The sequence below is a fragment of the Acipenser ruthenus genome, chromosome 24, assembly GCF_902713425.1.
Source record: "Acipenser ruthenus chromosome 24, fAciRut3.2 maternal haplotype, whole genome shotgun sequence".
Taxonomy (NCBI): domain Eukaryota; kingdom Metazoa; phylum Chordata; class Actinopteri; order Acipenseriformes; family Acipenseridae; genus Acipenser; species Acipenser ruthenus.
Window position 1 is genome coordinate 6,187,237 of NC_081212.1, and position 27,617 is coordinate 6,214,853.

Here is a 27,617-nt window from a genome sequence, read left to right on the forward strand (position 1 = left end):
ACTTTATTAAACATGCAAAACACCCATGAGTGTAGAATCAGTAATAAAAGATGATTAAGAACACATGAATTAATAAACAGGTAAGAATGAAATTTTGTGCAAGCCCACCGGGTATTGAATTCATTCAATAGCGAGAACATCTCTCCTGGTTTTGTGACTATAATACAGGCACTTAAAACACAACAGAAAAAGGCAGGGGGAGACTTTGTGCACTGCATTGCATCACCCATAACTGAAAGCACTAGAGTGTACTTCTAGCTTAAAGAAACTGGTCACAGTAAACTGAGAAACACTACCTTTGTGTGAAATTTCATTTTAAAAAATGGAATAATGCATGCTATTTTAGGATCTATTGAAAACTAGTACACACATATAGAGGGTCCTCACAATTGTAGACTACATTAACCTATAGATTATATATTTGTAAGAGGACAAGGTTCTATAAAATGGGAATTTTGCCTAGACAGACAAAAATGAAATAATTATTCAGGAAGTTCTTTCTTGAAATCCAATAGCTGGTGCTATTGTCCCTTAACGTCACGAGCACTAGATTTACACAAAACAAATGTATCAAATTCGTTTTATTGGGTTAACGTTGCAGGAATAAGCTGCAAGCGTTGAAGTTTTCATGGGTTTGGAATGTACCCATCCATCCTCCCTTCTCACAAAGAAAATCCCTTCGCCCGTTCTACTGTCCGTAATAACTGTGCTGACATTGGTTATTATAGATTTCCAATTGAATGAAAACAGTGCAGCGCTGATAACGCTGGAAGTGCAGAATCTGCAGGAAATTAAGAGCCAGTGTTTTTAAGCCAAGTACAGAATGGGGTATGCTTAGGATCAGGCTCAGTATAATAAGAGATGTGTCATTTTGGGTGAAGGAACAACTCATACATATATCTTCTACAACAGTTTGAACTATGCTAGTCATCACAGAGGTGATTCAATTTCATGACTATAAAAGCAAGGAGTTATGCTAAGCTTAGAATGGGCGGGCATAATATAGAAACAGCTGTGATTTAAATCATGTCCTTTTGTGTAAACGGACTGTCCCTCACATGACTGATTCATTTGTCCTGCAGATTGAAGCTGTACTGTATTGGGCAATACATAAAAGCTGCATCTCCCAGGTTATTTTCAGTCCCACTAGGCAGCAGATCTGACTGCTTTGATATCAGAGCTGATTGTTTTAATACAGAGCTGGTTATTCGAAAGATCAGAATTCGCTGCAGATTTTCAGCCTCAAGTTTACTGCATGGACGGCAGTAATCACATTGCAGAACTGTAAGGTCAGATCAGGGCTGCCATGGCTGCTCATAAGAGTTACACCTTCTTATGAACCTCATTTTTTTTTTTTTTTTGTCCAGAATGGAATTTTGAATAGAATCGAATTTTAATCTCCAGAAACTCTACACAGACAGGCGCAATCTATGCATGTTGTGAGAAAGAGCAGGGCCATATCCTGTTTTTATGGCATTTTATAAAAAATACTATACAAACTGTACAATGTAGCAAATATGTCCATGAAAACAACATGCAATACACAACTTGCATATTGTTGATTTTGTCAGCATTGTTCAGCATTAGATACGTTCCACCAAACGGGTTTACTACACGGTATATAATCTGCTAGTCATAGTAAATTATAGTACTGTACTGCAGCACAGAATATTGCACTACATCCAGATAACAATTCCAATCACTAACGGTGTTTCTCAAGAAAACAAAAAAAATGGTGCAACGCCTTTTTATATAATTAATAGTGCAGTTCCAAATGTCACTACAACAGCACACACAACTTCATTTTAGAAGTGTTCTAGAATATCTTTCTTTGCATCTAATGCCTATGTAATATGGGAAATGTAGTTCTCTAAATTGGGCGTTTCCTCACTTGTCTTTGAGAGAAAACTCTATTTTAGGAAAACAACTCCATCTCCCAGTCGCCACTCGTGCAGAAAAAACTGGACAGTAGACTCCTCTGATTCGCTACACTGTTTCCATGCAGGAAGTCCTGGTTTCCCTTATAAGGGTTGTTACGTCACGCCCGGGCGACACGCCTTTTTTCAGCCTGCGTGACGTAACCGCGGGGTAGTGTAAGGTAGATGGGGTGGGGGGGTCGAGAAGGGTGTCCCGTCGGCAAGCGCAGACAGCAGGGAGCAGCTGCACCGAGCAGATCGCATTGCAATTTCACTGCATTGGGAGCGACATTTGAACATTTTCTCCAAAATTTTACAAAAGCGTCATCAAGAGAAATAAAAATGGTAGACCGCGAGCAGCTGGTGCAGAAAGCCAGGCTGGCCGAACAAGCAGAACGATATGATGATATGGCAGCTGCAATGAAAGCGGTACGTTTCTTCTTTAGATGATCGTTTCTTTTTCAAATGATCGTTTCTTTTAATTTGTGGGGCTGTATAGGTATCCCTCTGTGAAATCTCCATGTATCTATTGGTATCAATTATTCTAATTAAACTGTGCATAGGGCATGCAAGGTGCATGTCAAAACCTTATTGTACTGACGTAAAAAAAAGCTAAGGCATGTTGTATTTAAATATATGGTGTTTTTTGTTTGTTTGTTTTTTGTTAAATTTCCTTCCTGTCATATTATGGGTCATATTATCAAATCGCTAATACAATATTGGCAAACACACAATACCACCTCCTGCATCTGTGTGTTGCCCATGAATTTAGGTCAGGCAAATATATGACAGTGTCGTGGGTGGTAATTAGAGTAATGTAGTATTAAGAATACTTTCATTTGTTGAAAGAAAAAAAAACAAAACAAAACAAAAAAACAGGCGTCCAGTGGATTCAAAGATAACGGGAAAGGTGCCCGATTGCGGACTCGGTATTTGATCTTGGGGCGGTGCCTTCTGCTGCTCCGCTTCTTTTCATTATTCAGCATTTTTTTAATACCGAATAATCGATGGTCGGCGTCCAGTCTGCCGTACTACCGCTATTCCATCAAAGCATTGACTGCATGTGCAATTTCATTTATAATAATATTTTAATAAAAAAATTGTAACGTAGAGTCATGAATTAACATAATGCTATGACACTCGCACACACACATCGCTGCTATATAACGAATCGTTGATTTTTGTTGCAGCTGCACTAGTACTAATATACGCAATAACATATATTGTGCCCCCCCCCCCCCCCCCACCTAGAGTTTTCATTTACGAAATGACATTTTGCAAATTTATAACAGTCTATTCTCATTATTAATATTATTATAATGAATTATGCTACAGAGCAAAAACGAGGATCCAGATGATCTGGAGATCTCACTATATGCTGTTTTGTCTTTTTTAATACATCAGATTCTTAAAAAACCCGTCATTTACACATTTCATTTGCATGGGTTGCAATATTAAGAAGGAGGACATTGTCTCTGATCTTACACAGTGGAAACGTGGGCGGCAGCAGAAACCCTTCCAGAAGGTTCTGAGTTTGTCGTATTGCAGTATATGGTTCAGTATATTATCAGACAGAATCACGTTTGGTTCCTGCTGTCATCTCAGTTCTTCGCAGCTGGTGTGTTGGAGGGGCTGGGGGGGGGGGGGGGGCTGGGGGGGGGGGGGGGGGGGGGGGGGGGGGCTGGGGAGGGAGTTACCTTCTCGAATGGAACACGAAGGCTCTTTCACACGAGGCGTGTCGTCGCAGTCTGTGCCAGGATGCAGATGTGACTGTAGTGTATTGCACCATTCCTCCTCCACACCAGCCCGTATTTCTTTTTCTCTTGAAATGGTTTTAGCCATTAATAACATGCAACATTCTCTTTGTGGTTGTGCAGCAGGATTTGGAACTTGAGCGTGACAGAAATGTCAGTGGAAATAATTAAACATTGCATGCAGTGGTGTGGTTATTCTATAAACCCCTTTAAAGGTCCTTGCCACTGGTGGAATAATAACACACCATGTACTGGAATTTGCACACAAAAGAAGTATGCCTGCTTAGTTCAAGCAATGCATTGTGAGCATCTGAAAACAGAGCAGACTGGTAGGACTACAATTAGATGATCTTACCTTTTAAAGGCAGCAGGCCCTAATGTACTGACATTAGTAGCAGAGTTGGCAAGTACAGAAATGGAGAGACATTTATCATTATATATAAAATATCATCAAAAGAGGTGCTGACTATAAGGCACTTTGTACTCTAAAGAATGTCTGCACAAAGTCATAAAGCAGTTCTTAGTAATGGTGAGTTAACCATATAATGTGTGTGTGTGTGTGTGTGTGTGTGTGTGTGTGTGTATATATATATATAAAAAATGAGGAGTTTTAATGTCTTGACAAAAATCTTAAACAGCCTCGCCCTGCTCCAGATATGTGGAGTGTAGAAAGTGGCAATTGGGTCAAGGAGTTGCCCTTTCATAGTGTCACTGTGCTTGCATTCGAGAAACAGGGATTGCAGTAGAATGCTTACGAGAGGAACTGGAAATTCTCGTGTACTGGGGAGTCTGTCATCCTGAAATCAAATGCACAGTCATCGTTGCACACTGATTGTAGGGTGTTGCATGTTGCTGACTGTCTCTCTGATTTCCAGTGCAGACTGCTCTCTGCACCTGAGGGTAAAGAAAACCGAAAGGTAGTTAGCTAGCTTCATGGGCTTTATTGCAGCAGTGTCATGGAGAGTCGGTTTCCTTTCTGAAAGGGATCTACGTTGTACTCCTTTTAATAATCTATCATGGCTGTTCTGTATGATTCTCTGTTATTGTGTAGGTTTAGATCAGGGTTATTATGTATTCCAGCAAAAGTGCTTCTGTGAAGACTCTGCAAAGTGAATGAGGTGGGGAATGACACCAGTATTGCACAGGATTAAATAAAATGTTTCACATATGGGGTTCAGTGCACAGCGCAACACTAATATGCTTCCCTATATTGAATCATATAAAAAAACATGATATATTAAAAAAAAGTGAGAAATTACTTAATTGCAATATATAGACAATTTGCCTTTAAGGAGAACTATAGGATAGTGTACATTCCTTGAGTGAGCAAGTGTGTTGATTTCATTTTACATGGGTACATAGGAAACTGGGGCCGGGCTGATTCTCTGAGCTATTCCTCATTGACCTGCGCAGTGGCAGCACAGCGACCCTTTGGGTATCATAATGGATTCTGGGTGTGTCCAAACCCTCGCCCACTCAGTGGGACTGTGGGGATTCCCCTGCACTTCTAATCCCAGCCACTTGTGCCACAGTCAGCAGTATAGAACACATGCACTACACAGTACAGTACAGGGTCATGTAGGCTACATTGACTTAAGCCCTAACCAGCCATTTGAAATATGAAGTCAATTATTAGGTTACTTGTACATCATCCTGGCAGGTCACATTGCCTAAGCAAGTGGGTGTGTTTTGCACGACTAAGACCAATTTTTGTATGAAGTGGTGCAATTTGAAAGACATTTTTCAATCATTCTTCTTAACATAAGGGCGTTTCAACACGTATTCAGAGGTTTTATTATCATCATAGGACTCAAGCAGTTACAAAGATTCATGGTAAGAAGATGAAGCTCCAATGCAAATTGGGAAGACCGTTCGAGGATATCGAAGCCCATTCTATCTCAGAGCGAAAACATGCAGACAGTGACCTAGGACAAGGCTCACTAAAGCAAAATTGTTCATTGAAAAGGTAGTTATTTTTAAACCTTTTTAAGCAGAGTGTTATTTTTTATATATAATTATAAAGTGATATTTAGTGATATAGGTTATATATTTAGTTTAATTGTCTTAAATGTTACATTTAATAACAGTATTTTTTGGAGCACAATGGGGATTTTGAATGTAAACAGTCAGAGGTAGGTGGATTCAAATGAGATCTAAATTCCATTAACAGCCTGTCGTCAACGATCTTATTCATACAAATCTGCCTGCTGGCAACACCTCCCATCACTGCACACTGGTGTGAGGCGAGGTCAGCATCTGCAGCTGGAAACCAGTCTGTAGATATTACACAAGTCAAAGGTCACCTGTACGCATCCCGATTCTGTACTGTAGAATTGCTATTGACGAGTTAATCCGCCAATCTCCAACATTTCCCTGACAGTATAATATATCCACAGCCTTCATCTTTAGCCAGCATCATTTTTTTAAAGCAGATTTTAGAACCCAGCTTTCTGGTTCTTTGCATTGGCCGCTCAATAGGTAACTTCCACCATCAGTGCGGGTTGGACAGCTCGAGTTCCCATTTGAAACCGGTTTGATCTCGATCTGCTGTTGATGGAAATAAACAAGGCTGATTTCAAACCACTTTCAAGCCAGTCCCAGTGACAGATGGAAACATAGCTTTAGTCACTACAAACCCAAACCCACCCTCTCCTTGCACTATACTAGAGCCAAAACAGATGATTTTGCTGTTGTAATTGCCCTTGTTATATATCACAGTACAACTCTTTGTGAATCTACAATTAGAGGAATTTGTTTTTAACTTCCATAGAGCTGGTGATGCTACTGTCCACCAGTAATCCTGAGCAATCACAATACAGAGCACATTGGGGTTTTAACAAGATGAGGATCTCTGATTCAATCTGAGCTTGGTCAGTGGACACTGGGTTTTGTTCAATGCATGAAGGCTTTTGTTTGTGCCTTCTGAAGCTTCACTTCCGAAGCACTAAGCACTAAGAGTCAGCCCTAAGAGCTCACTGCAGTTGCGTTCCTCTTAACAGCCTGAAGGTATGTTGGCTAAGTCACTTATTCATGCTTGAAAGCCCCTGATGATGTCATTCTGATGTCATCTTGGTTTGCAAGATGTCTGTAATAACTTAATTACAGCACTTGATAAGTAGGTTACCCATGCTTACTGTAATGATGTCATCCCAGTTAGTAATAAGCCAAGTGTTATCTCAACCTGCCACTATAAATCTTCCATAGGATGCCGCGGGGTTTTGCATGTTTCAAACCAAGCCTTTATTGGGCGCTCTGGGATCCGAAATGGTTTGTGCACCCCGTAAAATGAGCATTGCCATATCTATCATACCTTCGAGGATTCTCAAAGCCAGTAACAGCGTTCAACATCTTTCATCTCAACTAACTGAAAGTGATCTGTTTGTTCAGAGAATCACATTATTACTTTCAAATTGCTCCTATGAAACCACTAGAAATAATTATGCTTGCTTATATAATGTACACCTGTGATTGAATTTGTTTATGAAGGCTATATCTTGGGAACCCCTCCTCTGAATGTGTCTGTGTTATTAATATTATGTGGTTAAGAGGTGCCATCAGCAAATAATGGCTTTTGCAATAATTCCCTTTGACCTACCCATTTTAAATAAAAGGTTCACTCAGTAGCACAGAAACTCTTAAGATAATTGGATATTCCATGCTGACTATATTTTTCTGAGAATTCAACAAGTCTGGGACAATTCAACAAATAAAGAGCACTGAGCCCTTTTACAAAGCTCTAACCCCTTACTTAAAGACTGGGAGACATGTATCCAGATTGACGACGCAGCGCTGAATTGGCGGGTAAAGTAGCACTCGCCGCGGCACAAACTTTACCCCATCCCGAATGTATTAACTGGCCCAAAATGAATGAGGCACGGTGTAAGCTGCCACATTTAAATGTGAAAATTCTGCTTTGCCTGTGTTCTGAAACCCTCAAAATGGGCTACGGCAGCACAGATTGACAGCCTATATATGGTGTTAAACATCTGTTTTTGCAGGGTAGCCTTTTTAATGTGTGTTTTGCAGCAAGCTGGTGTTCTTGGGATTGACGGCAATGAAAACTTGTTTTATCGAGCACTCCTGTCTTTTAGCTGGGTGCTTTTTTTCCTTCTCTTCTTTCAAAGAGATAACATCAAGGGATGACCAGGAGCTAGAGAAAAAAAAAACTTGAATGCAGAAAAATTGCAGCAACAGGGGAAAAAAACCACAGCAATAATGTGTGCCTTGAATTTGCATTTTTGCCCATTCGCTCTGTTAATTGAATGCACTTTTCATTGATGTTTTTTCTGATTGAATTTGAGTGTGCTTGGAATGTATAAAAACCACAACCCCCATGTCTCTGTCATCCTCTCGGATCGCTCCTTGTGCACGAGATGTGCCCTCCAGTTCTTTATAGGAAGAGGCCCTGTAATCCCAGGCTTGTAAGTGACCTTCTGTTTTCTAAAACAACTATATTGTATGAGGGACCAGGGCAGTCATTTTGGTTTTTTAATGCCCCTTGAGCTATAACATGCTTTTATGTGCTTTATTTTTAGAAGCTGCTGCAACTGAGAAGTAACAGCTGCTTAAGGTTATATAACATTAAAAACAGTTTGAAGTCTGCTAAGTCCCAATCTTGTTGAATCCCAAGTAGCTCAGCCCTGCACACACCTTCAGTATACTGTACTGGTTTCAATGTGGCCACTAGAACTGTACATTTCAAGTCAATGTGAACAGCTGGACCATCCTTGCAATAGTATTATAGACCCTGAGGTTTATTCCACTGCTCTGAATGATGGTGGATCTAAATGCTATTGTCTAAATCTTTTAAGGAGAGCACGCTGTGAAACCCGAAATCGCTATCAGTGTGTGTCTGGAGTCTTTCTGGGGTATTTTTTAGCTTTTAAAGAAAGTAAAATGGCAGGCTTGATCCTATTTTAATTTTTAAACAGTCTTAGTATTTAGATCCGCCAGCATTTTGGATCAATAGCATTGACCCCCTTTGTCGGTCTGTGTGGATTTAGTAACTCCACCCACACCCCCTCCCCCTCCCTCACTCTCCGCCAGTGATAAATACAGTCTCACAGGGTTATCTGTTTCCATAGAAACTACGGAATTGCACATTATGAATTTCTTCCTTGACTCCTTAAGAGAACATAGAAAGATCCCAAATGGATAACAATTAAATGTCAAAAATATATCTTAAAAGCAACACTTTTCATATATTCGAATTTATGCCACCAAATGTATAACTTTCCCGGAGGCCTGTTTGTTATAGCTGCAACCGCCCTGACATAAACACTGAAATTAATGTTTTTTTCATGACGCATCCTCATACATGCCATCCCCTTCACAAAACACGTTGCTTCAGAGTGCATCTGCATGACTTCTTTTTGAAAACAGACAATCACCAGCTAATGGTTAAGCAAACATATTCTTGACGTTATTGACACTGGGGTAAAACCCAGAGCCATGGTCTCGTCTCTGAGTCTCTCTGGCTGACAGATTGAGGGAGTCTGAGGGGATGAGAGCGGTTTAGCTGAGATCAGAGACTTGATCTCCAGAGGATCCCGGGCTGCACAATCCTGCACTCAGATTGTGTTTGTGACGTCTTGCATGTAAATAAATAAGGAGCCGAGCTTCAAGACGTACCAGCTTTAACTGTAGTTTAATAGCATCCCTCGCATGCCTGAGGTAAAGCCTGGGGTGCTCCAGTCTCTCTGCTCCCCTTATTCTCTCCCGCTGGGGGGGGGGGAAGTAATATGCAGCTTGTCCAGATTTGATGAAACTTGCATTCTTTAATTATTGACTCTACACATGCAGGCATCTGTCTGTTTGTCTGTTCAACTCTCTGTATACAGCAGTTTGCAAATGTATTAGAACACCTCAAGATTTGTCATTTGTATCCTTTTATATACCTACCTGCATGAAAACCTCTGGGTGTGAGAATTTTTTCGGTCAGTAATCGTGTGAAAATGTTAGACCACTTTGTGCTTTATTTAGGCATCTTAAACAACTTCTAAAAAGTCTCATGCATTTTAGCGGCTATGTGTTCCTTTTCTTTTACTATTTTCAATTAATTGCATGTGTGGCCTATTAAAGTCATCAAAAGACAAGCACTAATTTGTCTATTTTGACAATCTTCCAAGATGTTCAGTTTGAGTGGCTTTATTTCATATGCACAACAAATAAAAACGACATCTTAGCATGTATCTATCTATTCCTGCTTATCCAATTGGGAAGAAGCTAATAGCAAGTTATCAGGGGGTATGTAGAGTAGCCTGTCCATCTGTCTATACGTTACTTTTTTACAGGATGTAGGTCCTGGTGCTCTAGTTCTCTTGCTGCCTGGCTCTTGTATATTCCAAAGCCCTGCTCTCTTTAGAAGGTATTTAGCATAATTAATAGAATGAATAGAATAATGCCTTCTCTACTTCAGACATAATTAGCTGAGATAATGAGAGTTTAACAAATTCTGGCTGTAGGTTCAGTCAGTGAGACTATATACAACTATGGCCATTAGCATCACCCTATAGAATTAACTCATTTTGCTTCATAAAGTCAAATGAAACCTGCTGAATAATGTTACCTTAACATATTGAATTACATACCGCTTTGTAGTTTTTCACATACTTAATGAAAAAATGACAACAATTGGAAAATATGACATTTCAAAATCTAACATTGAACTGCTGTACCACTATTATGGCTCCCGGTAGACGTTTGCGATATTTGCTGTATGTCATCTGAATTATCTCTACACTAGCTAATAATTTAAGTGTGAAAGTAATTGCATTGATAGATCTATTCTTCACCCACATCACTGAAGTAGAAGCTGAAAGGTATATTCTGTTTGACTGGCATAATACCTGTGCTCTATCCTACATCAAGATGTTTCTAAACATGCTTTTGACATGACCTACAAGCAAGTGTAAACTATCCAAACTGAAACCTGCTACCAAGAGCACTCTCCAAGGGAAAAGCATGCATCAATTGCCTTGCTTTGTAATTGTATATGTTTGATATGATTATCTTTACTTGATTTCCATTAGTATTAATGCAAACCCTAAACACACAAGGTGCTCCGCAGAACGCCCCACAGATATCTGCTGAATATTTCTGCAGTTTGTTGCATATTTCATGCAGATTTGGACTGCCTCTACTTGTGTGCACAACGGCATGCCACCTTATTTAATTGTATACTGGCAATCCTAATATACTATGTGGCAGAATGGCTGTCTGTGATGCACTGCAGGACTTTAAAAAACAGTATTTCTCCACTGGCTTTCCAGGCAGTTGTTTTTTATTGTAAGCATCATTACACAGTTGTCTCGTGTCTCGTAATTGCTCATTGAAATGTGTTATACAGTGAATGTTCAAAGTGGTGACAGGGTATTCCACAGAAACCCAATTGGAATGACATTATAAGAGGGTATTAAAGCCATTGAAAGGCATTACACAGCTGCTGTCTTAATGAAAGCAGCGTCCCTACAAGGATAAAGCAAGACTATAATGCAAATTGAATGTAAGAACTATGCAAGGGTGACTAGGATAGGGGAATATTTCATGGATGCCTTGCACAAAAAATGCCAGTTGGAAGATTCATGGATAACAGAAGGAATTTGTAAGATTTTGAAGTACAAGTTTGTGCAAGATGTGCATGAAATCCATCCTTATCCTTGAAACATATTGGCATGTTATGGTCATCAGGGTCTTGCGTGATCCTAGTGTTTTTTGATATCGATGAGGTGTCTTAGTGGATCCTCCCTGGAACTATCTGTCTGTTTCAGTGGCAGTATAGGCTTGGATATCCTCCATGTCCTGGTGTTTTATCACCATATCTTTCTATATATTTAGCTGACAACTAAAAACGATGTTAAGAATGGTGTTGAAAGCAGTGAAAAAGACCAGGTTGTCTTGCTGTGATAAAACCCTTATTTTACCATCAGTGAAAAGTATCATCAGTGTGGGATATGGCACTGTTATACATGGGACTGCCATTGTGATACCATCATATAAAGACGATGCCACTACATTACCATTCGACCAGTGGTTTGTACCATTGCAGCTTAGGGTTGTCACCTCTGAGGTACAAAAAAACTGGGACATCCAAACAATTTCATGCAAAGTATGAAACAACAAACATCAGATAGTATGATGTCACCAATGCCAAACCGTCTGTATTATACATGTAGTATTCAGCAAGCTTTAACAGAACACTACCAGTTCAACTTCCCGATAGTGGAGGTACCGGCTGACACTTCTGGATGGCCTTTATCACTAAAATATATATAACGGACAATTATGTGATTACGAAACAATTGTATAGGGATGTAATAAGATACTACATAACGAACCCCCTCCCCTGTAATCATGGCCTTTTATTTACTGGTTTTAATTATGAGCGGCTGTGTAAAGTTAACATGCTTCAGTACTGACATACATTAAACAGACAGTCTACAGTTGCACTGCCACAGTATTTACATGAACATCTCTTATCCAATATAACGCCATGGATTTCTTTACTGTAGTTTTTACTAAACCTGGGAATGTTTCACTGACAATTGGTACAAACTGAAAAGAATGTTTTTTTGGGGTTTTTTTTTTGTATGGTACACCACAGCAGACTTTTCCAGTGGAAGGGAAACGCCGTGTACTGAATGGAATATGTCATTAGAATATCGAGAGGTGCATAACCAGAGGGTACACTTAGCAGCACGGAAGAAGGAATGCCCACAGTATGCTGTTAGCAGAAATAATTGCACAGGCTTTCAATTGTTTGAATATTTCAGGTCATGAGAGCGCATGTGTTACTTCTAACTAGAATTCAAGAAAACACTTCATTTTAAGTGGTACACATTAACACATTAACTGTTTACTGACTGAAAATTCTACCCTTTTCAGGTCCGCCTGACATGACTTGACTGTAGGTGGATATTTGCACTGATACAAAGTATGAGTGCAAATAAAGTATGTAGTATTATACCTTTCTAAAACGCTAAAGGTCTAAAGATTATTAAGAAAAGTGTTTCATCCTATAGTGAAATGTATGATTACCTAGTTCTTTATTAGAATCGGTTTGAAGAAGTTTATTGTCCGAGATCTTCCTCTCCTTCTGTCATTTGATCACATCTTCTGTATATATATATATATATACACACACATACATATACATACATATTTTGGGTTGGTAAGCATTCTTGGTTATGTAGCGAGATTTAGTATGGTTTCCAGTAATTTATGCTCTTTGAAGCCATGGTATACAGTAATTGAAACCATAGTTGCTATGGTTTCAATTACTTTGTATCTGTATATGTTTGATTAAACTTCGGGGATGAATTTATCCTATGGATGTTTCACAACAGTAAATATTTAGTTAATTTCTTTTTTTGAACATTTTGGGCGATTTTTAATATGATTTCAGGTAAACTTTGTACTTTTGATTGCTGAATCTCCCAGCAGAAAGCAAAAAATATATATTGCTTCTGGTTTATTGACCGACTAACTGTGTTTTGGTTGATTGTCTGAAGTCTGATGAAGGCTTTTATGCTAATTTGAAAAACAATACCACTCTTGTCACCGAGTGTATGCAATATTGTCATCGATCTAATTCGATCTGAATTATGATGGGCTGTCTGCAAGGGGTTAACTACTGTGTAGGTACAGCAGTATTACTATTGTGACTAACATGAAAAGCCTTGCACTTGCATTGTACTTTTAATGTTTTACTATACTAATTGTAATAAACCGGATGGCAATCTAGATCTGATATTGACTAGGCCACCTTCCCGAATCATCTCTGAATACCTGACCCTAATCTCGAGTGTCTCGTTTCTCGCAGGTGACGGAGCTGAACGAGGCCCTTTCCAACGAAGAAAGGAACCTGCTCTCTGTGGCCTACAAGAACGTGGTGGGGGCCAGACGTTCATCCTGGAGAGTGGTCAGCAGCATCGAGCAGAAGACCTCCGCCGACGGCAACGAGAAGAAGATTGAGATGGTGCGGGCTTACCGCGAGAAGATCGAGAAGGAGCTGGAGACGGTGTGCCAGGACGTGCTCAACCTGCTGGACAACTTCCTGATCAAGAACTGCAGCGAGACGCAGCACGAGAGCAAGGTCTTCTACCTGAAGATGAAGGGAGACTACTACCGCTACCTGGCCGAGGTGGCGACGGGGGAGAAGCGGGCAACGGTGGTGGAGTCCTCGGAGAAGGCTTACAGCGAGGCGCACGAGATCAGCAAGGAGCACATGCAGCCCACCCACCCCATCCGCCTGGGCCTCGCCTTGAATTACTCTGTTTTCTACTACGAGATCCAGAACGCACCCGAGCAAGCCTGCCACCTGGCCAAAACCGCCTTCGACGACGCCATTGCCGAGCTAGACACCCTCAACGAAGACTCCTACAAGGACTCAACGCTCATCATGCAGCTCCTGCGAGACAACTTGACACTCTGGACAAGCGACCAGCAGGATGACGACGCCGGAGAGACCAACAACTAGGCCGGTGGACTTGGCAGCCGCAGCCAAAGCTACTACCGCAGTCTTTTGTTTTTCCATGAAAAAAAAGTGAAGGGAACCGATTCCGAGTGGTAACCTCTTCTTGATTGCCTCTTCGACATTTGCCAAAACACCACTTGCAGAAATTCAGAGTGGCTGTTGCTGGGTTCGGATGGCAGCCTCACACTGGCGTATGGACTGTTCTGTAGTACAAAACAAATAAGTGGAGCTGCTTACTTAAACAAAAACAAAAAAGCTAGGGAAAAATGTTACAACTTGAATGTGAACGCCTCAAAAAAAAAAAAAGTTTGTAAAGGTTCCAGTAAGTGCATGGGAGGGCAAAGATTTTCTTTTTCAAATTAAAATCAAACTTTTTTTTTTTAAATTGGAATTTTAAAAATGTTCAGAATGCTTTAATTAAAAATTAATAACTTTAGTCATGTTTTCTAATGGGAAGTAACCGTGGAATAAAACACGCTTAATTCCCTTTCATGCAATGTTAACATGAAGGTAGGGATCAATTATAGAAGATTGTCTCGGCCAATTAAAACTTTTCCCATTCTACCAAACCTCTTTATTGAGTTTTTAAAATAATATGGATTTAAAATCACTGATATTAACTCCCACCCTGATTTTAAAACGTTATCCTACCTAATTAGAGATTTCCGAGCTCGTTTAAAAACTACTGGAACCCTACACTCGTTTTGGCTAAAGGCATTATTAAAGGCAGGCTATTCAAAGTGTAAAATGGGAAATGATCTTAAAGCAGCTTTTTTTGTTTTTATTTTTTTATTTTAAAAGAAATGCACTTGCCTATGATACTGTTTCTCCAGTGTAATACGATTACTCCATTAATCTCAATGATACAATACTTTGCATGCTGGTGACGTATTTATATACAGTAGCTTGAATTTATTAACTTATGCTGTAGGTGTTATGTATTCCTATGAGAAAGAAAACTAGTCTTCAGACAAACTGATTTATTTATTTTTAATTTGCTAAAGTACGCTATACTGAATAGTGATCGTTAACAATTCATTGACCTGTTATTGATGTTGCTATAGTGACATGCAATTCTATACATGATTTGTTAAACAAAAAGAAAAGAAAAAAACACCAGTGTTAGCTTAATCTTACTGTCTGGTGTTTGTCATGGTGAAATTATTATAATTAATAAGTGTATGTTGTTCTAGAATGAATCTTTCCGTTTTGTGTTTTATTTTTTTTTGTCATGTTATGCAGTGAACAGTTTACGGTTTGAGCAGTGGTTAATTTTTCACTCCGTGTTTCTGTAAGGAATTATTTCACGCACGGACCATTTTTTAGCCGTTTCCTCAGTGATGGAATATCTTGAGTCATACGTAGCGGTCGCACGTGAGCAAAACGACCTGTTCCACTGCACAGTTTCACTGCTGTTTTGGTGTTATGTGGCAATGTCACTAATTCCTTTGAAAACGTGGTAGTTTAGTGCTGTAAAATCAGCTCCATACAGAAGTTCCAACAAAACTATTTTTTTTCTCCCCCAATACATTTAAAGAAGAATATGTATATAAAATACACTAGCTTTAAGTGGAAACTCGATGTAGAGAAAGTTCACAGTGAGTAAAATAAAAATAACTGTAATTGAGATTCAGTTGACCTGGAGAGGAGACCTGTGTTGTCTCAAATCTAGTTTACTTTATGTACATATTCTGCTTATCCTATTAAAATGCATTAAAAAAGAAAACCTTAGCTTGTAAAATAAAAGATTACATTAGAGAACATCAGGGAAACAACCCAACAGCAACAACAAAGACCATTATTTTTGTATATTTATTTATTTATTTATTTATTTATTTATTTATTTATTTATTTATTCTTATTAAAGCCAAGAATCTTGTCCTGAAATGCAAAGCCCAAAACATAAACCGTTGTTGCATTTATTGTGTATTGCCAATTTTTTCACCTAGCTTACCCTAAAACTTAAAATGAGCGATTTATTTCCCATGCTGCATTTTGTTCATTTCCGCGTTGTAATGCCACCAGGAAACACCTCACTTAGATGAATCATCTCGTTTCCAAGAGCATCCTGGGTACAGAACAGGGCAACAAAACTTACAAGATACAAAAAACACACAGGCAAGAATACAGCACCATACAGGCCTCACATGTAACAGCTGAGAGAAGCTGTAAAATCAAGAAACAGCTATCTGGAAGCTTTGGACCACTAACTCCAATCAGAAGTGAACAAGGTCCAGTCAAATTAGTACAGGGCGCTGAACGATACAATGTCCAACCTACTGTAGGCTTAGGAAAAAAGACTGCAGAAGATGGCAACAGTAATCTGTTTATAGTAAATGGACCATAGTATGATATACCACGGACAAATACAGTATCACTACAACTGCTAAACAAGGCCTTGGGTAGCAGTTTTTTAGGACAATTCTAACAATGCATTTGTGCGCCCAGTCGTGTGGCATTGACAGCTTAGAAGCATGTGCATCTAGGATTGGACTTTCATTCTTTCTGTGAGCTCATGCAACCCGTAGATAATCACCTGCCCATAGGCTTGATCTAGCTGCGATTTGATTGGAGATCCATGGTGACCTGGTGGGAGGAGCAGTGATCTGCATAGACCAGACAAAATGTAGCGGAAAAGCATTGCCCTTCAAAACTGCCAGTTTCTAAAGTAGTTCTGTACTGCCAGTAAAATAATATTACTTGAAAGCCAAGGTTTTACATTTCTTTCGTATTATTTATAAAACACATAACATGACGTCAAATGGTTTACAAAACTGTGCTTTTTTTTTTCTCTCATTGCTGTTGATTAAGATTAAGAAAATAAAATGCACACTAAAACAGGTAAAGGAATTTTGTGGCAGTTTACAATTATATGCATGTCCTGCTGCACCATTGTTGAAACATATTTAGTTAACCTGGGAGACAGTGGGACTGTTGGGGAGGCACAATGTGAGCCTAAATGAGCCAAGCCAGATTTCCTGTGACTTAACCGGCTGTGTCTGGGGCTGGGGCTGCTCTTGGGTAAATGTAAGATGGGTGTGGGGGAGGGGGGAGCTACAATCAGCAGGTGAGAAAGAATTGTTGATCAAATATTATTGCAAAAGCATGTATACATTTTCGGAGAGTTGGTTGCCTTCTATTGCTCATTAAAGTTATTGGTTTCTTAACATAAACATACATTTTTAATTGTCATTTATTTCATATTATTATCCCGACTGGTGTGTGTGTGTGTTCGTGCATGCTTGTGCGTATGTGTGTGTGAACAGCCCCCTCGTAACCTGTCTTGTTGTGTGCTTTTGCCCTGTTGTCATTAATGTGCTAACCAGCCCCCTCTTTCTTGTATATACAATACAGTAAGTTGTGTATTATAACATCTTTTCTAGGTGGTGCCTTAATTAAGAAAGTCATATAAACAATGCTGCACTTGTTATAATTTGAATGCCCCCAGGCCACAATAAGTTTGGCTTCTAGAGATTTTACTGTACTGTGAAAGAAGCTCACAGGTACTGTGCTTTGCCACAGACAACAGCTAGGCTGAAGACAATCCAACATTCAACCCTGAGGACAAAAAAAGGGCAAGATAAGAACACAGAGGCTACGGTTGTCTGAATGCAGGAGTCAGCCGAGGCAGGGTTGCGGGAATAAATAGTCATTGTTTCTTGCAATCAGGCATGTGTCTGTTTTGAAAAAAGACAGAGGCTACTGTGAGCTGTCACAGCAAAGGGCATTGTAGGACAAAACCTTGTTAATCTACCAAAATTGAATTCATGTTTAGTTCTGTTTTCAGTGACTGAACTGAAAATGTTTTTTGCCCTGTGACTGCTAGACCAGACAGCTTCTCATCCAGCTAGCACACAACTCCCACTGAATGCACCTTTAAAAAAAGAAAAAAAAATCTGGTGCGGGCAACTCGTTGTGTTGATGGAGCCTACTAAACCAACAACTGAATCTGTTACAATAACAGAACACATTCTGACAGTTTGGCTTGGTGTAAATTTGGGGTTCTGCCTAGCCATTCCTACCAGACCATAAGTGAATCTCACATAACCTGTCTGTGGTGATGGCCCAGGTTTATTACAATTATAATATGTTAATCACAAACAACCAGTATTAAAAATATAGTCTTTAGGATAATGTCAATGACGTATGACTGTAGTGATGGAGTGCGTTTCTCTTTAGTTTTCACTCTGTCACACTGTCTCTGAATAACCACATCAAAAAGAAAGTGTTTCCAATGTTTTTATGAATTAAATTAAAATGGAATTTTCAGCCTTGAACAGTTTCACAAACATCAAGCTGTATTGCATTCATAAAAAAACAAGGCTATTACTTTCATCCTGCTGTTACATTATTTCCTCAAGGTTATTCTCACAAGTAAATGCCCTTAATTAGAATTAGCTTTTTATTACTCATGAATAAGACTCTTTTTTTCACAGTTATCATGGATTTCATGATTTCTGTGAAATGTACCCATTTCCGTATAATATGTGGTTACTGATGAAAATTCCCATAAGAATAGTGTAAATATGCATATTTTTATCACTTAAACATTTGCCTGATTGATGCACTACCTGTTACACTGCATTTAGGAACCTGGCAGCCGGTAAATAACACTATGTAACACAATTTTTGTTCCTGGGTAGTAAGTGTTATTTCCTAATTGCTTATGCCTCAAAAGTATAGAAAATGGCTATTATTCCCCACAAACTTTGCTTTTGTGACCAGAACAGTGATATTTTGAAATTTACCTATTTCCAATGAGAAAATGGGTGAATTTGTGTCTTTTCGTTCACATAGTCAGAAAAAAACAACATATGAATCCAAATTAACATGTATTTATACTAAAGTAATACAAAAATGACTACAAAAGATTTAGAAGTGAGTAGTTTTTCGAGATTTACGATTATACTGTAAATCACTTTCACGAATCAGCCCCCAAATGTAGTCTCCCATCATGTTCTCGTTATACTGTCCTTGGTAGCGGCGTTCAAAGTCCAGTAGTGGCTCCCACTTGACGTTGTTCCTCCCCACAGAGAACTCGGTCCGCTGTGGCCAGTCCCGCCTGTGGTAGTACGCCTTGGTGTCCCTGCTGTCCCAAAGGCAAAGGTAGCAGGGAAACTTGGTAAAACCGCCTTGGAGACCCATCAGGAATGCCACCATTTTGAAGTCTCCTATGACCTTGATGCCATCTCAGAAAAATGCAGATATGTATCCACTTAGGCAGCTGGAACTAAACTGAACTGGTGGGCTTAAGGCCCCTGTATTTATACTACTATTTATATTACTGGAAAGTTCTAGAAAGTTCTAGAAGTTACTCCAAGTTTACTCAGCACTGAATCTATCTGGAATGTTCTGGAAAATAGGTACATTTCAAAATATCACTGTCCTGGTCACAAAAGCAAAGTTTGAATAATAGCCATTTTCTATACTTTTGAGGCATAAGCAATTAGGAAATAACACTTACTACCCAGGAACAAAAAAAAAAAAAAATTGTTACACGGTGTAATTGAACACAGTTCATAGAGCTGCATGATTTCTTTAAAATGTCTTCAACGGAAAAGACACCAGCTGCATCAAAGATCAGAAATATTTCTGCTAAAGATCGCTCCAGTACAAGGAGGGGACATTTCATGTGTCTGTTGTTATTTTTACATTTATTTATCTTTTTCTTTTGTTTGATATGTTAGTCAACGGGGTGTGGCTGTCCTATTAAACAGAGAACACACTAATCAGCATAACATACACTATTGCCTATGATGCCTGCCTTATGATGCACCCTGTCACTCCTCTGCTAAGAAGCTGATAGATGTATTTCCCTTTTTCCATCTGGGATTAACATCAACAAGATAATGATGGGTAGTGGAGAGAAGATATATTGAATTTTTCAAGTGAGGCGTTGAGCCACTAAATTGAAGCCCATCTGGCATGGCATGGCCCAATACCAAATAGAAAAAGGCAGCATCCTTTAAGAGCTGATTCCCTTTGATAAGATCACTGCACTACCCGGCCCTCCCCAAGGAACTGTGAATCAACCCCCTCTTAAAACAGCTGTTTGCAGTATTGAGTAAGAGCCATTGAGAGATCCTATAGCACACTGTTGTGAATAAGGGACATTCTAGAGTGTCTGTGTGATCTTTCTTTGGCTTTTAACAGTGTCTCCAAGGATGGCCTAAGTGAAACAACCTCATTACAGTGAGGTTTGAGAAATGCTTTGAAATAAATTACTTACTTTGACCAGCTGCATACATATTTGATCACAGTGTTGAACCGGATGTGCCATACGATGCTTCATAGCGTGTTGTCAGAACATTTTTAACATAGATTGCTGTCAGGGTGATGACACAGATTGGGATGAACTGGGAATTGAGATCTTCATTCTTAAAAGTAATCTGATTCCTTTGCAAAAAAGAACCATGGACTGTATTAGGGTTAGTGGATTTGAATTTGGTACTCTTTGTTTAAATGCATTTCACACAGAAATAGAGAGACAACCAATATTGACAATAATACCTGTGATGCCTGATTCCAGAGCCTCGGTATACCCTATATACAGCATCTTGTGTTTTCTACTTAGGTTTCTGATTCATTCTAATCTATTTGAAGAGAAAGCAGAGCCAGGTCATCAACCTTCCCATTAACTGTACAAAATCAAGCTCGTTAGCTGCCTGCGTTCACTGCTCACTGCTCACTGCTTTGGTACAATGATCAGTATTTTCAATGCAGAAGACAAATCATATTCTACAATTGTGTTGCAGTTCAGATGAAAACAATGCAAACCAAACATGAACTGGTTTACTAACTCCATACTGGAAAATACTCAGCCAGCATTGCAAGCTTACTGTAAGATATAACTTACAAGTCAAGGAGACAAATGTGTTGTTCGGTGCACTGATTCACAGCTCTATGGGTGGATGTTTTTATATCACTTAGGCAGAGGTATCCCTTCCCTGCAAACTGCACCCAGTATTAGTTTACTGTAACTATCTGGAAGTACTAGCATTACAATTACAGCCCAGTACATCAGTACCAATGTGCTCTCACCCCTGGAGAATACTGCACCCACCCATTGGTAAAGCAAAAAGCAGAGACAGGAAGAGTCTGCTGTAGAGGAGGAGGGAGGGGGGCAATAGAATGCATTACAATACATTCTGCTGCCCCCCCAGGAACATCTAGAGTAATTACTGCTACTCATCAGTACAGAGCTGTCAAGCTGCAGTGATGATGTTGGACAATAATGAGCAGCTGAAATAGCCTCTATTTTCTAGCTATTGCTATGGGGATAGAGGTAATCACAAAGTCCACAGCAAGGTGCTGTACAATACGAGCTAATTTCAGCACCACAAGAGCTTACAGTCAAGTGGATTTGCCATTCATTACATTTATAGTGCTTTTCAAATATTTGCAAAAAAACCTTGCATATTTTACACCTAGTTCTACCGCCATGATCAAAGGTTTTGCATTACCCTATAACACATTTTGTGAAACCTGCTGAATAATGATACATTCACATATTTAATTACATACCGCTTCGTAGTTTTCCATATACTTAATGAAAATCTAACATGAAATACTGAACTACTATTATGGCTTCCAGTAGACTTTTGCGATAACATGTTGTGGTTTCTCTGATTTATGGCCATAGCTGTACAGTTTTTACAATGTAGTGTAGACCTTTTACAGCACCAGGAAACCTCTTGGAAACACTTTTGTTTTGAGATAATCCCAGTTTAAACACAAGTAGGTGGGTGATGCAATAAAAGGAGATTCCCATGCTCTGGGAAAATGCTCTAAGAAAATTTCAGCTGTAGCTTATCCCAGCAGGCAATAGGATGATTGAATCAATCAGTAAAAACCTCTATTGAGTTATAAAAGAAATTGGAGGTACCTGGTTCAGTATTTCAGATTTCAATTTGAGATCTCTTCTCTTCTGCTCGATTGTGAGCTGATAAATGCACGGGTTTCAGAGCTGAAGAATAAGACAAAATGGGGTTCAAATATTGAAGATTCATGTCGTGTTTGGAGGTACGGGTGACAAAAATAAACCTGCTTAACTATTTGTCTCACAGGTACAAAGTTTCAGCTTGTGTCCCTTACAGCCACCTATTAGGAACATAAACAAACTGGAGTGTCAGCAAGGCCTGCTTTCTGATAAATATAGTGTAGAACTGAGCTATGATTGTGGGGCTCTGAATCTTTAATTAGCCAATGTGCTCTCACCCCTGGAGAATTAAAGGCTTTGCTGTTATTACTGAGGATGATAACCCCACATTCACAGCAGCTTTATCTGCTGCTGCAGTGCTATAGTGTGGTGTTCTGTTGTGTTATACAGGGGCAGCCATTATCATTGCATCACTTCTAAACCATTCTTAACCACTTTCACCATTATAATGTAAATAACTCAATTTCAATAAAATTCTATGCATTAGGAATACAAAATACAAAACAAATCACATGTAACACCACCCAAAAGAGGTGCCACACAGATTGCATTTTTCAGAACATTGTTTTTATATACAGATGTGCTTGTTTCAAACGAGTCTTGGTGGTCTGTCTGTTTTGACGTTTGAGGCGATATCGTGGGATTGGAAATCTCCTTACAATGCATCTTTAACTGGTAATCAGGTTAGTTAATATGTTGTTTTAAAATGAAGTTAACAGTGGCTGAAAAAGATATGCATGCTACAATGCATAAGTCGGCAGCACACATCCCAAAACAGTCTTTTTCAAACAGCATGGGCTAAAGCATTAAGCTCAGTGTCATGTAACCTAGCCTCTACTGAACAGAAGCTACAGTAATTTGACAAAAAGGTTCCAAACCAGGGCAACACTGTCCAATCCAGAGGCAATGCGGTTTAATCAATTGCCTATGAATATTCATGCACATCTGTTTATTTCCTGCAAGGCATTGACTTTTTGCTTTTTGACAAACCAAAGTGGCAGGCTGGAGGTTCTGAACACAGCCCAGACAGACAGCAGCCCCCTGGAGTGTCTCTTTCATGGAGTAAAATGCTGCTGCTAGAGCCATCTTGCAGGCAGCCAATAGCAGCAAAGCTCTGCCAGTATGACACCCAATCCCCTCCTTGTTGCTAAGGCTATAATAAGCATGCAGTTATTAGCATATCTCCCAGCTGCACCCTTCCGACACCTATCACACCGTACAAAAGATTACAAAGCCTCCATACAGATACAGGAATGACCTGACTTCATAAGTATAATGCTGGTCTTCCACATTAATATAGAGAAATTGCCCCTTGTAACATTGTCAAAGGAGAGAGAGAGATGTGCAAAGAAGAATGCAGTAGACTGTTCTTCTGCAATACCCAGGTACAGATTTAATACAGATAAATTAAAGTAACCTTTACCATTTATAGCAATTCCAACCTGCTTATTTTCTCCAACTCTGTGTTGCAGTTCAGTTCTCTAATGGTCTCTCTTTCAAAATTCAAAACTCAACTTGATTCCCCTTTTAAAACACCTGTCTGTGGTTCGAATTCACAACTGAACTCAATCAATCAATTCATTTGAAATAGGAAACAGTACATAAAATAACAAACAAGATATATATGATAAAAGCAAATAGACATAGTTTTATATTGGCATAAGAAAGAAATTGGATGGATTATTTCTTGGCGATTAGAGTGAAACTGAAACAACAGACACAGTGAAGAGAAACACTGACGAATCTAAACAGTGATCAATAAAATATGGACTCTTTAATTCCAACTAAATCAGTCACAGTAACCTAGTTATTAATCCTTAAAAAATTATCTTCAGTAGCCATAAATTGGCACTCCAAAGGCAATACAATGGTCTACACACTAAGGGACCATGGTAACACAATGGCAGCTACTATGGTATGAGCTGTTTATAGAACGGTAACACATTCATATTTAGACATACAAGCTGGTAAGCCATTTCTGTGCCATATCCGTACTAGACAGTGTGCTACAGTATCAGGACAGCTGCGCAGTATTTGTTCCGAATCTGGTAATGCTGTGGCTCTAGGGTTTCATCAGGCTAATACATTGGGATTATAACGGCATCTTTTAGCCCTGTATGTACAGCCAATGTTAAAGATGCCACCCCACAAGGTAGCTGCCCTGCCCGATCTGATTGGCAGCAAGTGCTGTTCTAAAGAAGGCACAGAATGCGCGGTGGTGAGCGATTGCCTGTCAGCAACCCCCATTGGTCAAAGGTCACAGCGCAAAAAAGAGGGTCTCGCTGTTCCACTGTGCTACCGGAGGTGGTGACAGCACCTTCAGGATGCATCTGTGATGTCTGGAGCCAGAATTGACTCATTCAAATACATGGACCGCACCACCGACAATGCAAGCACAGGCCCTTCAGTTGCACATTGCTATCAGGCACATTGCTGTACCTCATGCTTCATTCTGAGGTGAGTGTCAAGAAGGATCTGCATCGGATTTTTACACGAGTATCATCGGGCTCACAGCTTCCAATACAGAACATTTTTCAGGAGCGGTTCTGAGTTCTGTTGAAGTGCTTTCAGAAGGCTCTGCCATGAAAAGACACTGTATCAAAATCATTGATTTGTGATTATATTTTGTGTTTTATTTTACTTTTATTTCTTTTTAACTGTCCATTTGATTCTGCTGTTAAATTGGGCTATATTAAAATAATGTGATTGATTGATTGATTGATTGTTCAATGACAGCATTGAAATTCATTTTCCAGAGCGGCGGTTAACATATGTTTTTATTGAAGGTATGATTGAATGAGCTCTGACTGAATCGCACCATCAAGACAGCTCAGTAAGCAGTGCAGTGTTTTTTGATTGAATACACCCCTATTTCTTAGATTCATGGAAGATTTTTCCAATTATCTTCAATGAAGTGGGTTACTGTTGTTGGTAATGCCGCAGTCTGCTGGTGTTTTTTCAAGGTAATGCACTGGGATTATAATGTTAGCCCTATTGGGATTTTTGGTTTACTGAACGAAGAGTAGCAGCTGAGACCTCACACAAGTTAAATGTATTCTGACGTCCTGCAGAGCGGTGAGCTGACGGGTGGACGGCTGTTTCACAAGTACAGGAAACTTAAGGTGAGTTAGCCTCTGTAGTGCTGAAAAAAGGTAGAATGTGAAAAACACTTCTATATTCAATCAAATGGGGCTATAGTGAATGAAATACAACAGTGTGCTAATTTATTAGAATCCCCCATTGCTTCTGTAGTTTTGATTTGTTGTGCATATGAAATCAAACCACTGGAACTGGAAATCTTGGACATTTGTCAAAATACGCAAATTAGTGATTGTCTCATTTAATTGAGGACTTTAACAGGCCACCCATGCAATTAATTAAGAATAGTAAGAGAAAAGGAACACATATCCACAAATGATAAAATGCAGGAGACTTTGTGCCTGTTGTTTCTGTATCACCGATTACAGACCGAAAATTGAAATTCTCACACCCTGAGGTTTTTATGCAGGTGGGTATATAAATGACAACCCTCGAGGTGTTTCGGTAGATCTGCACACTACTGTAGCAGTTTTAACCTTTAGTGTACTTCCATTCTCAATACTGCAGGTCTTCCATGTGCAGTTTTGAAAGAAACACATGTTATAGCAATATGTATTTTTATGATTCAAATATATATGTGGTACAAATCTAGGTTACCTCAAAACTGTCCCTGTCCCTTCAACACATTCTTTCCTGTCATTAATACTTTCACCCCTCACAGGTGAAATGACCTAGAAAGAGATACATTGACAGACAAACCTTAGTTTCTTGATTTTTTGTCAAAATAGGTACCCAGAACTGCAAAACCATTTGTATGAACAATTTCATACACATTTCGGGGTTTTTAAGATGACGTTGGTTTAAGATGAATGTATTTCAGAAGGAATTTGCAAGATAGCTTGCATCTAAATTCAGTGTATAGTCTCATCTCTACATTTCCCCTGATTGTTTCACTCAGATCAGTATATGCATTCAATATGCCCTGATATTGACGTGAGCTGCACTGTTTAATCATTCTTATTTAAATATATATTGTGTAATGATACCATCTGATTTTCACCTGTTCAGAGTTGCTCTGGCCTCTTGTTGAGTGGATATCAGCTTATAGTAGGCTCTTGGTTGGCAGGTGCTTTTAAGACCGCACTACTGATGTTGCTCTGACCACTGGTTTACCTTAAAGAGTAAATAGTGGGGTTCCAAACAAATATAGCGTTAGATGTCATCACGTGTTGCTACAACTGTTTAAATAACGTACCTGTCATTTTTCTTTTCATTGTCAACATCCTAACAACTTTTTTACACTTATAACTTTAAAGTCTGTTTCAAAGCTCTTTTCAAGCTCTTTAAAAAAAAAAAAAAAAAAAGAAAACAAACAGAACAAGTGCTCTGGTTTTTCTGTTCCGTACCACATCATGCATCGTTATTGCTGTGTTACCTGTTTGACAACGTGGGCAATAATCCTGACACTATCAATGCACTAGAGCGGACATTTTATAAAGTGCTTTGAAACAAAAGTTATAAATGTAAAAAAGTTGTCAGGATGTTGACAATGAAAATAAAAATGACAGGCGTGTTATTTAAACAGTTGTAGCAACACGTGGGGATGTGTAACGCTATATTTTTTGAAACCCCGCTACCTACTCTTTGCTTCTCAGTAAGAATAGAGGAAGCTTTTTGAGAGCTGACCTACTTTGTCTTGACAGCTCGAGGCATGTAATCTGAATGGAATCTGTGCAAAAGCCAATGACGTCACCAGCTGAGTATCCAATAGCAAGCCAGGTAATAAAGTTATTGAGAATCCCAAGCTGCCTAGGTGGCTAAGTGGATGTGATACAGAGTTTTTATCAGCTGTTTGACAGAACATTTGGTTTTGTTTGGCTGCTTGTGGGAATGCAATCCCAGCTGATGGGGCCTGGAATGTTCTCATGTCCAAAGGGCCTCTAGCAGCAGGCTGGCTCTCAACCCCCTGGCGTTTCCAACGCAGACTTGAAGGTCTCTGCTCCACTCTGCCTTTCATCACATGATGCTGCTTTCACTGGGAAGAAGGCTGTCTGATTGGCTGTTGAAGACTGACTGTACAGTCTCTGTTGCTATGGAAATTGGTTATGGATACAGTGTGCTGCATTGTGGAGGCAGATAGCTAGCAGAGCTGTATATGAATGTGCATGCGTGTGTGTGGTATGCTCTCAGCTTGTCTTAGCCCTATTACAAGGCTCTATTCCCAGTGATTTAACTCATGAGTTATTTAAAGACTGGTTTGACGAATTTGTTTTAAGTAACAGAACTGTTCATTACTGTAGTTAAAGAAGCCACCAGCAGTGCAGAACAGTTTCATGAATATATCATAACAGCAATTACAAAACGATTTTGAAGTAAGTCATGTGTTGAAGCTTTGTGAACAGGAGCACTGTGTTTTAGTATTCTTACATGACTCCCTGTTCCTTGACAATCTACATCTCCACATAGGAGCCTGTAGTTATAGGCATTGCAGGTCT

The 27,617-nt window shown here is 39.4% G+C and overlaps 1 protein-coding gene across 1 annotated transcript; it reads left to right on the forward strand.

Moving 5' to 3' along the window:
* The first annotated feature begins 2,096 nt into the window (after positions 1-2,096).
* Positions 2,097-17,317, forward strand: LOC117429847 (14-3-3 protein gamma-B). Its single transcript, XM_034049723.3, has 2 exons — positions 2,097-2,345; positions 13,491-17,317. The coding sequence occupies exons 1-2, from the start codon at positions 2,103-2,105 to the stop codon at positions 14,145-14,147; spliced, it is 900 nt and encodes a 299-aa protein (XP_033905614.2). The 5' UTR covers positions 2,097-2,102; the 3' UTR covers positions 14,148-17,317.
* Positions 17,318-27,617: the final 10,300 nt, after the last annotated feature.

Bases quoted from the DNA above. Each gene is read 5' to 3' on its own strand.
- LOC117429847 (XM_034049723.3), top strand. From the start codon at position 2,103: ATGGGGTGGGGGGGTCGAGAAGGGTGTCCCGTCGGCAAGCGCAGACAG. The intron at 2,346-13,490 runs GTACGTTTCTTC...CGTTTCTCGCAG, and splicing joins TGGCAGCTGCAATGAAAGCG to GTGACGGAGCTGAACGAGGC.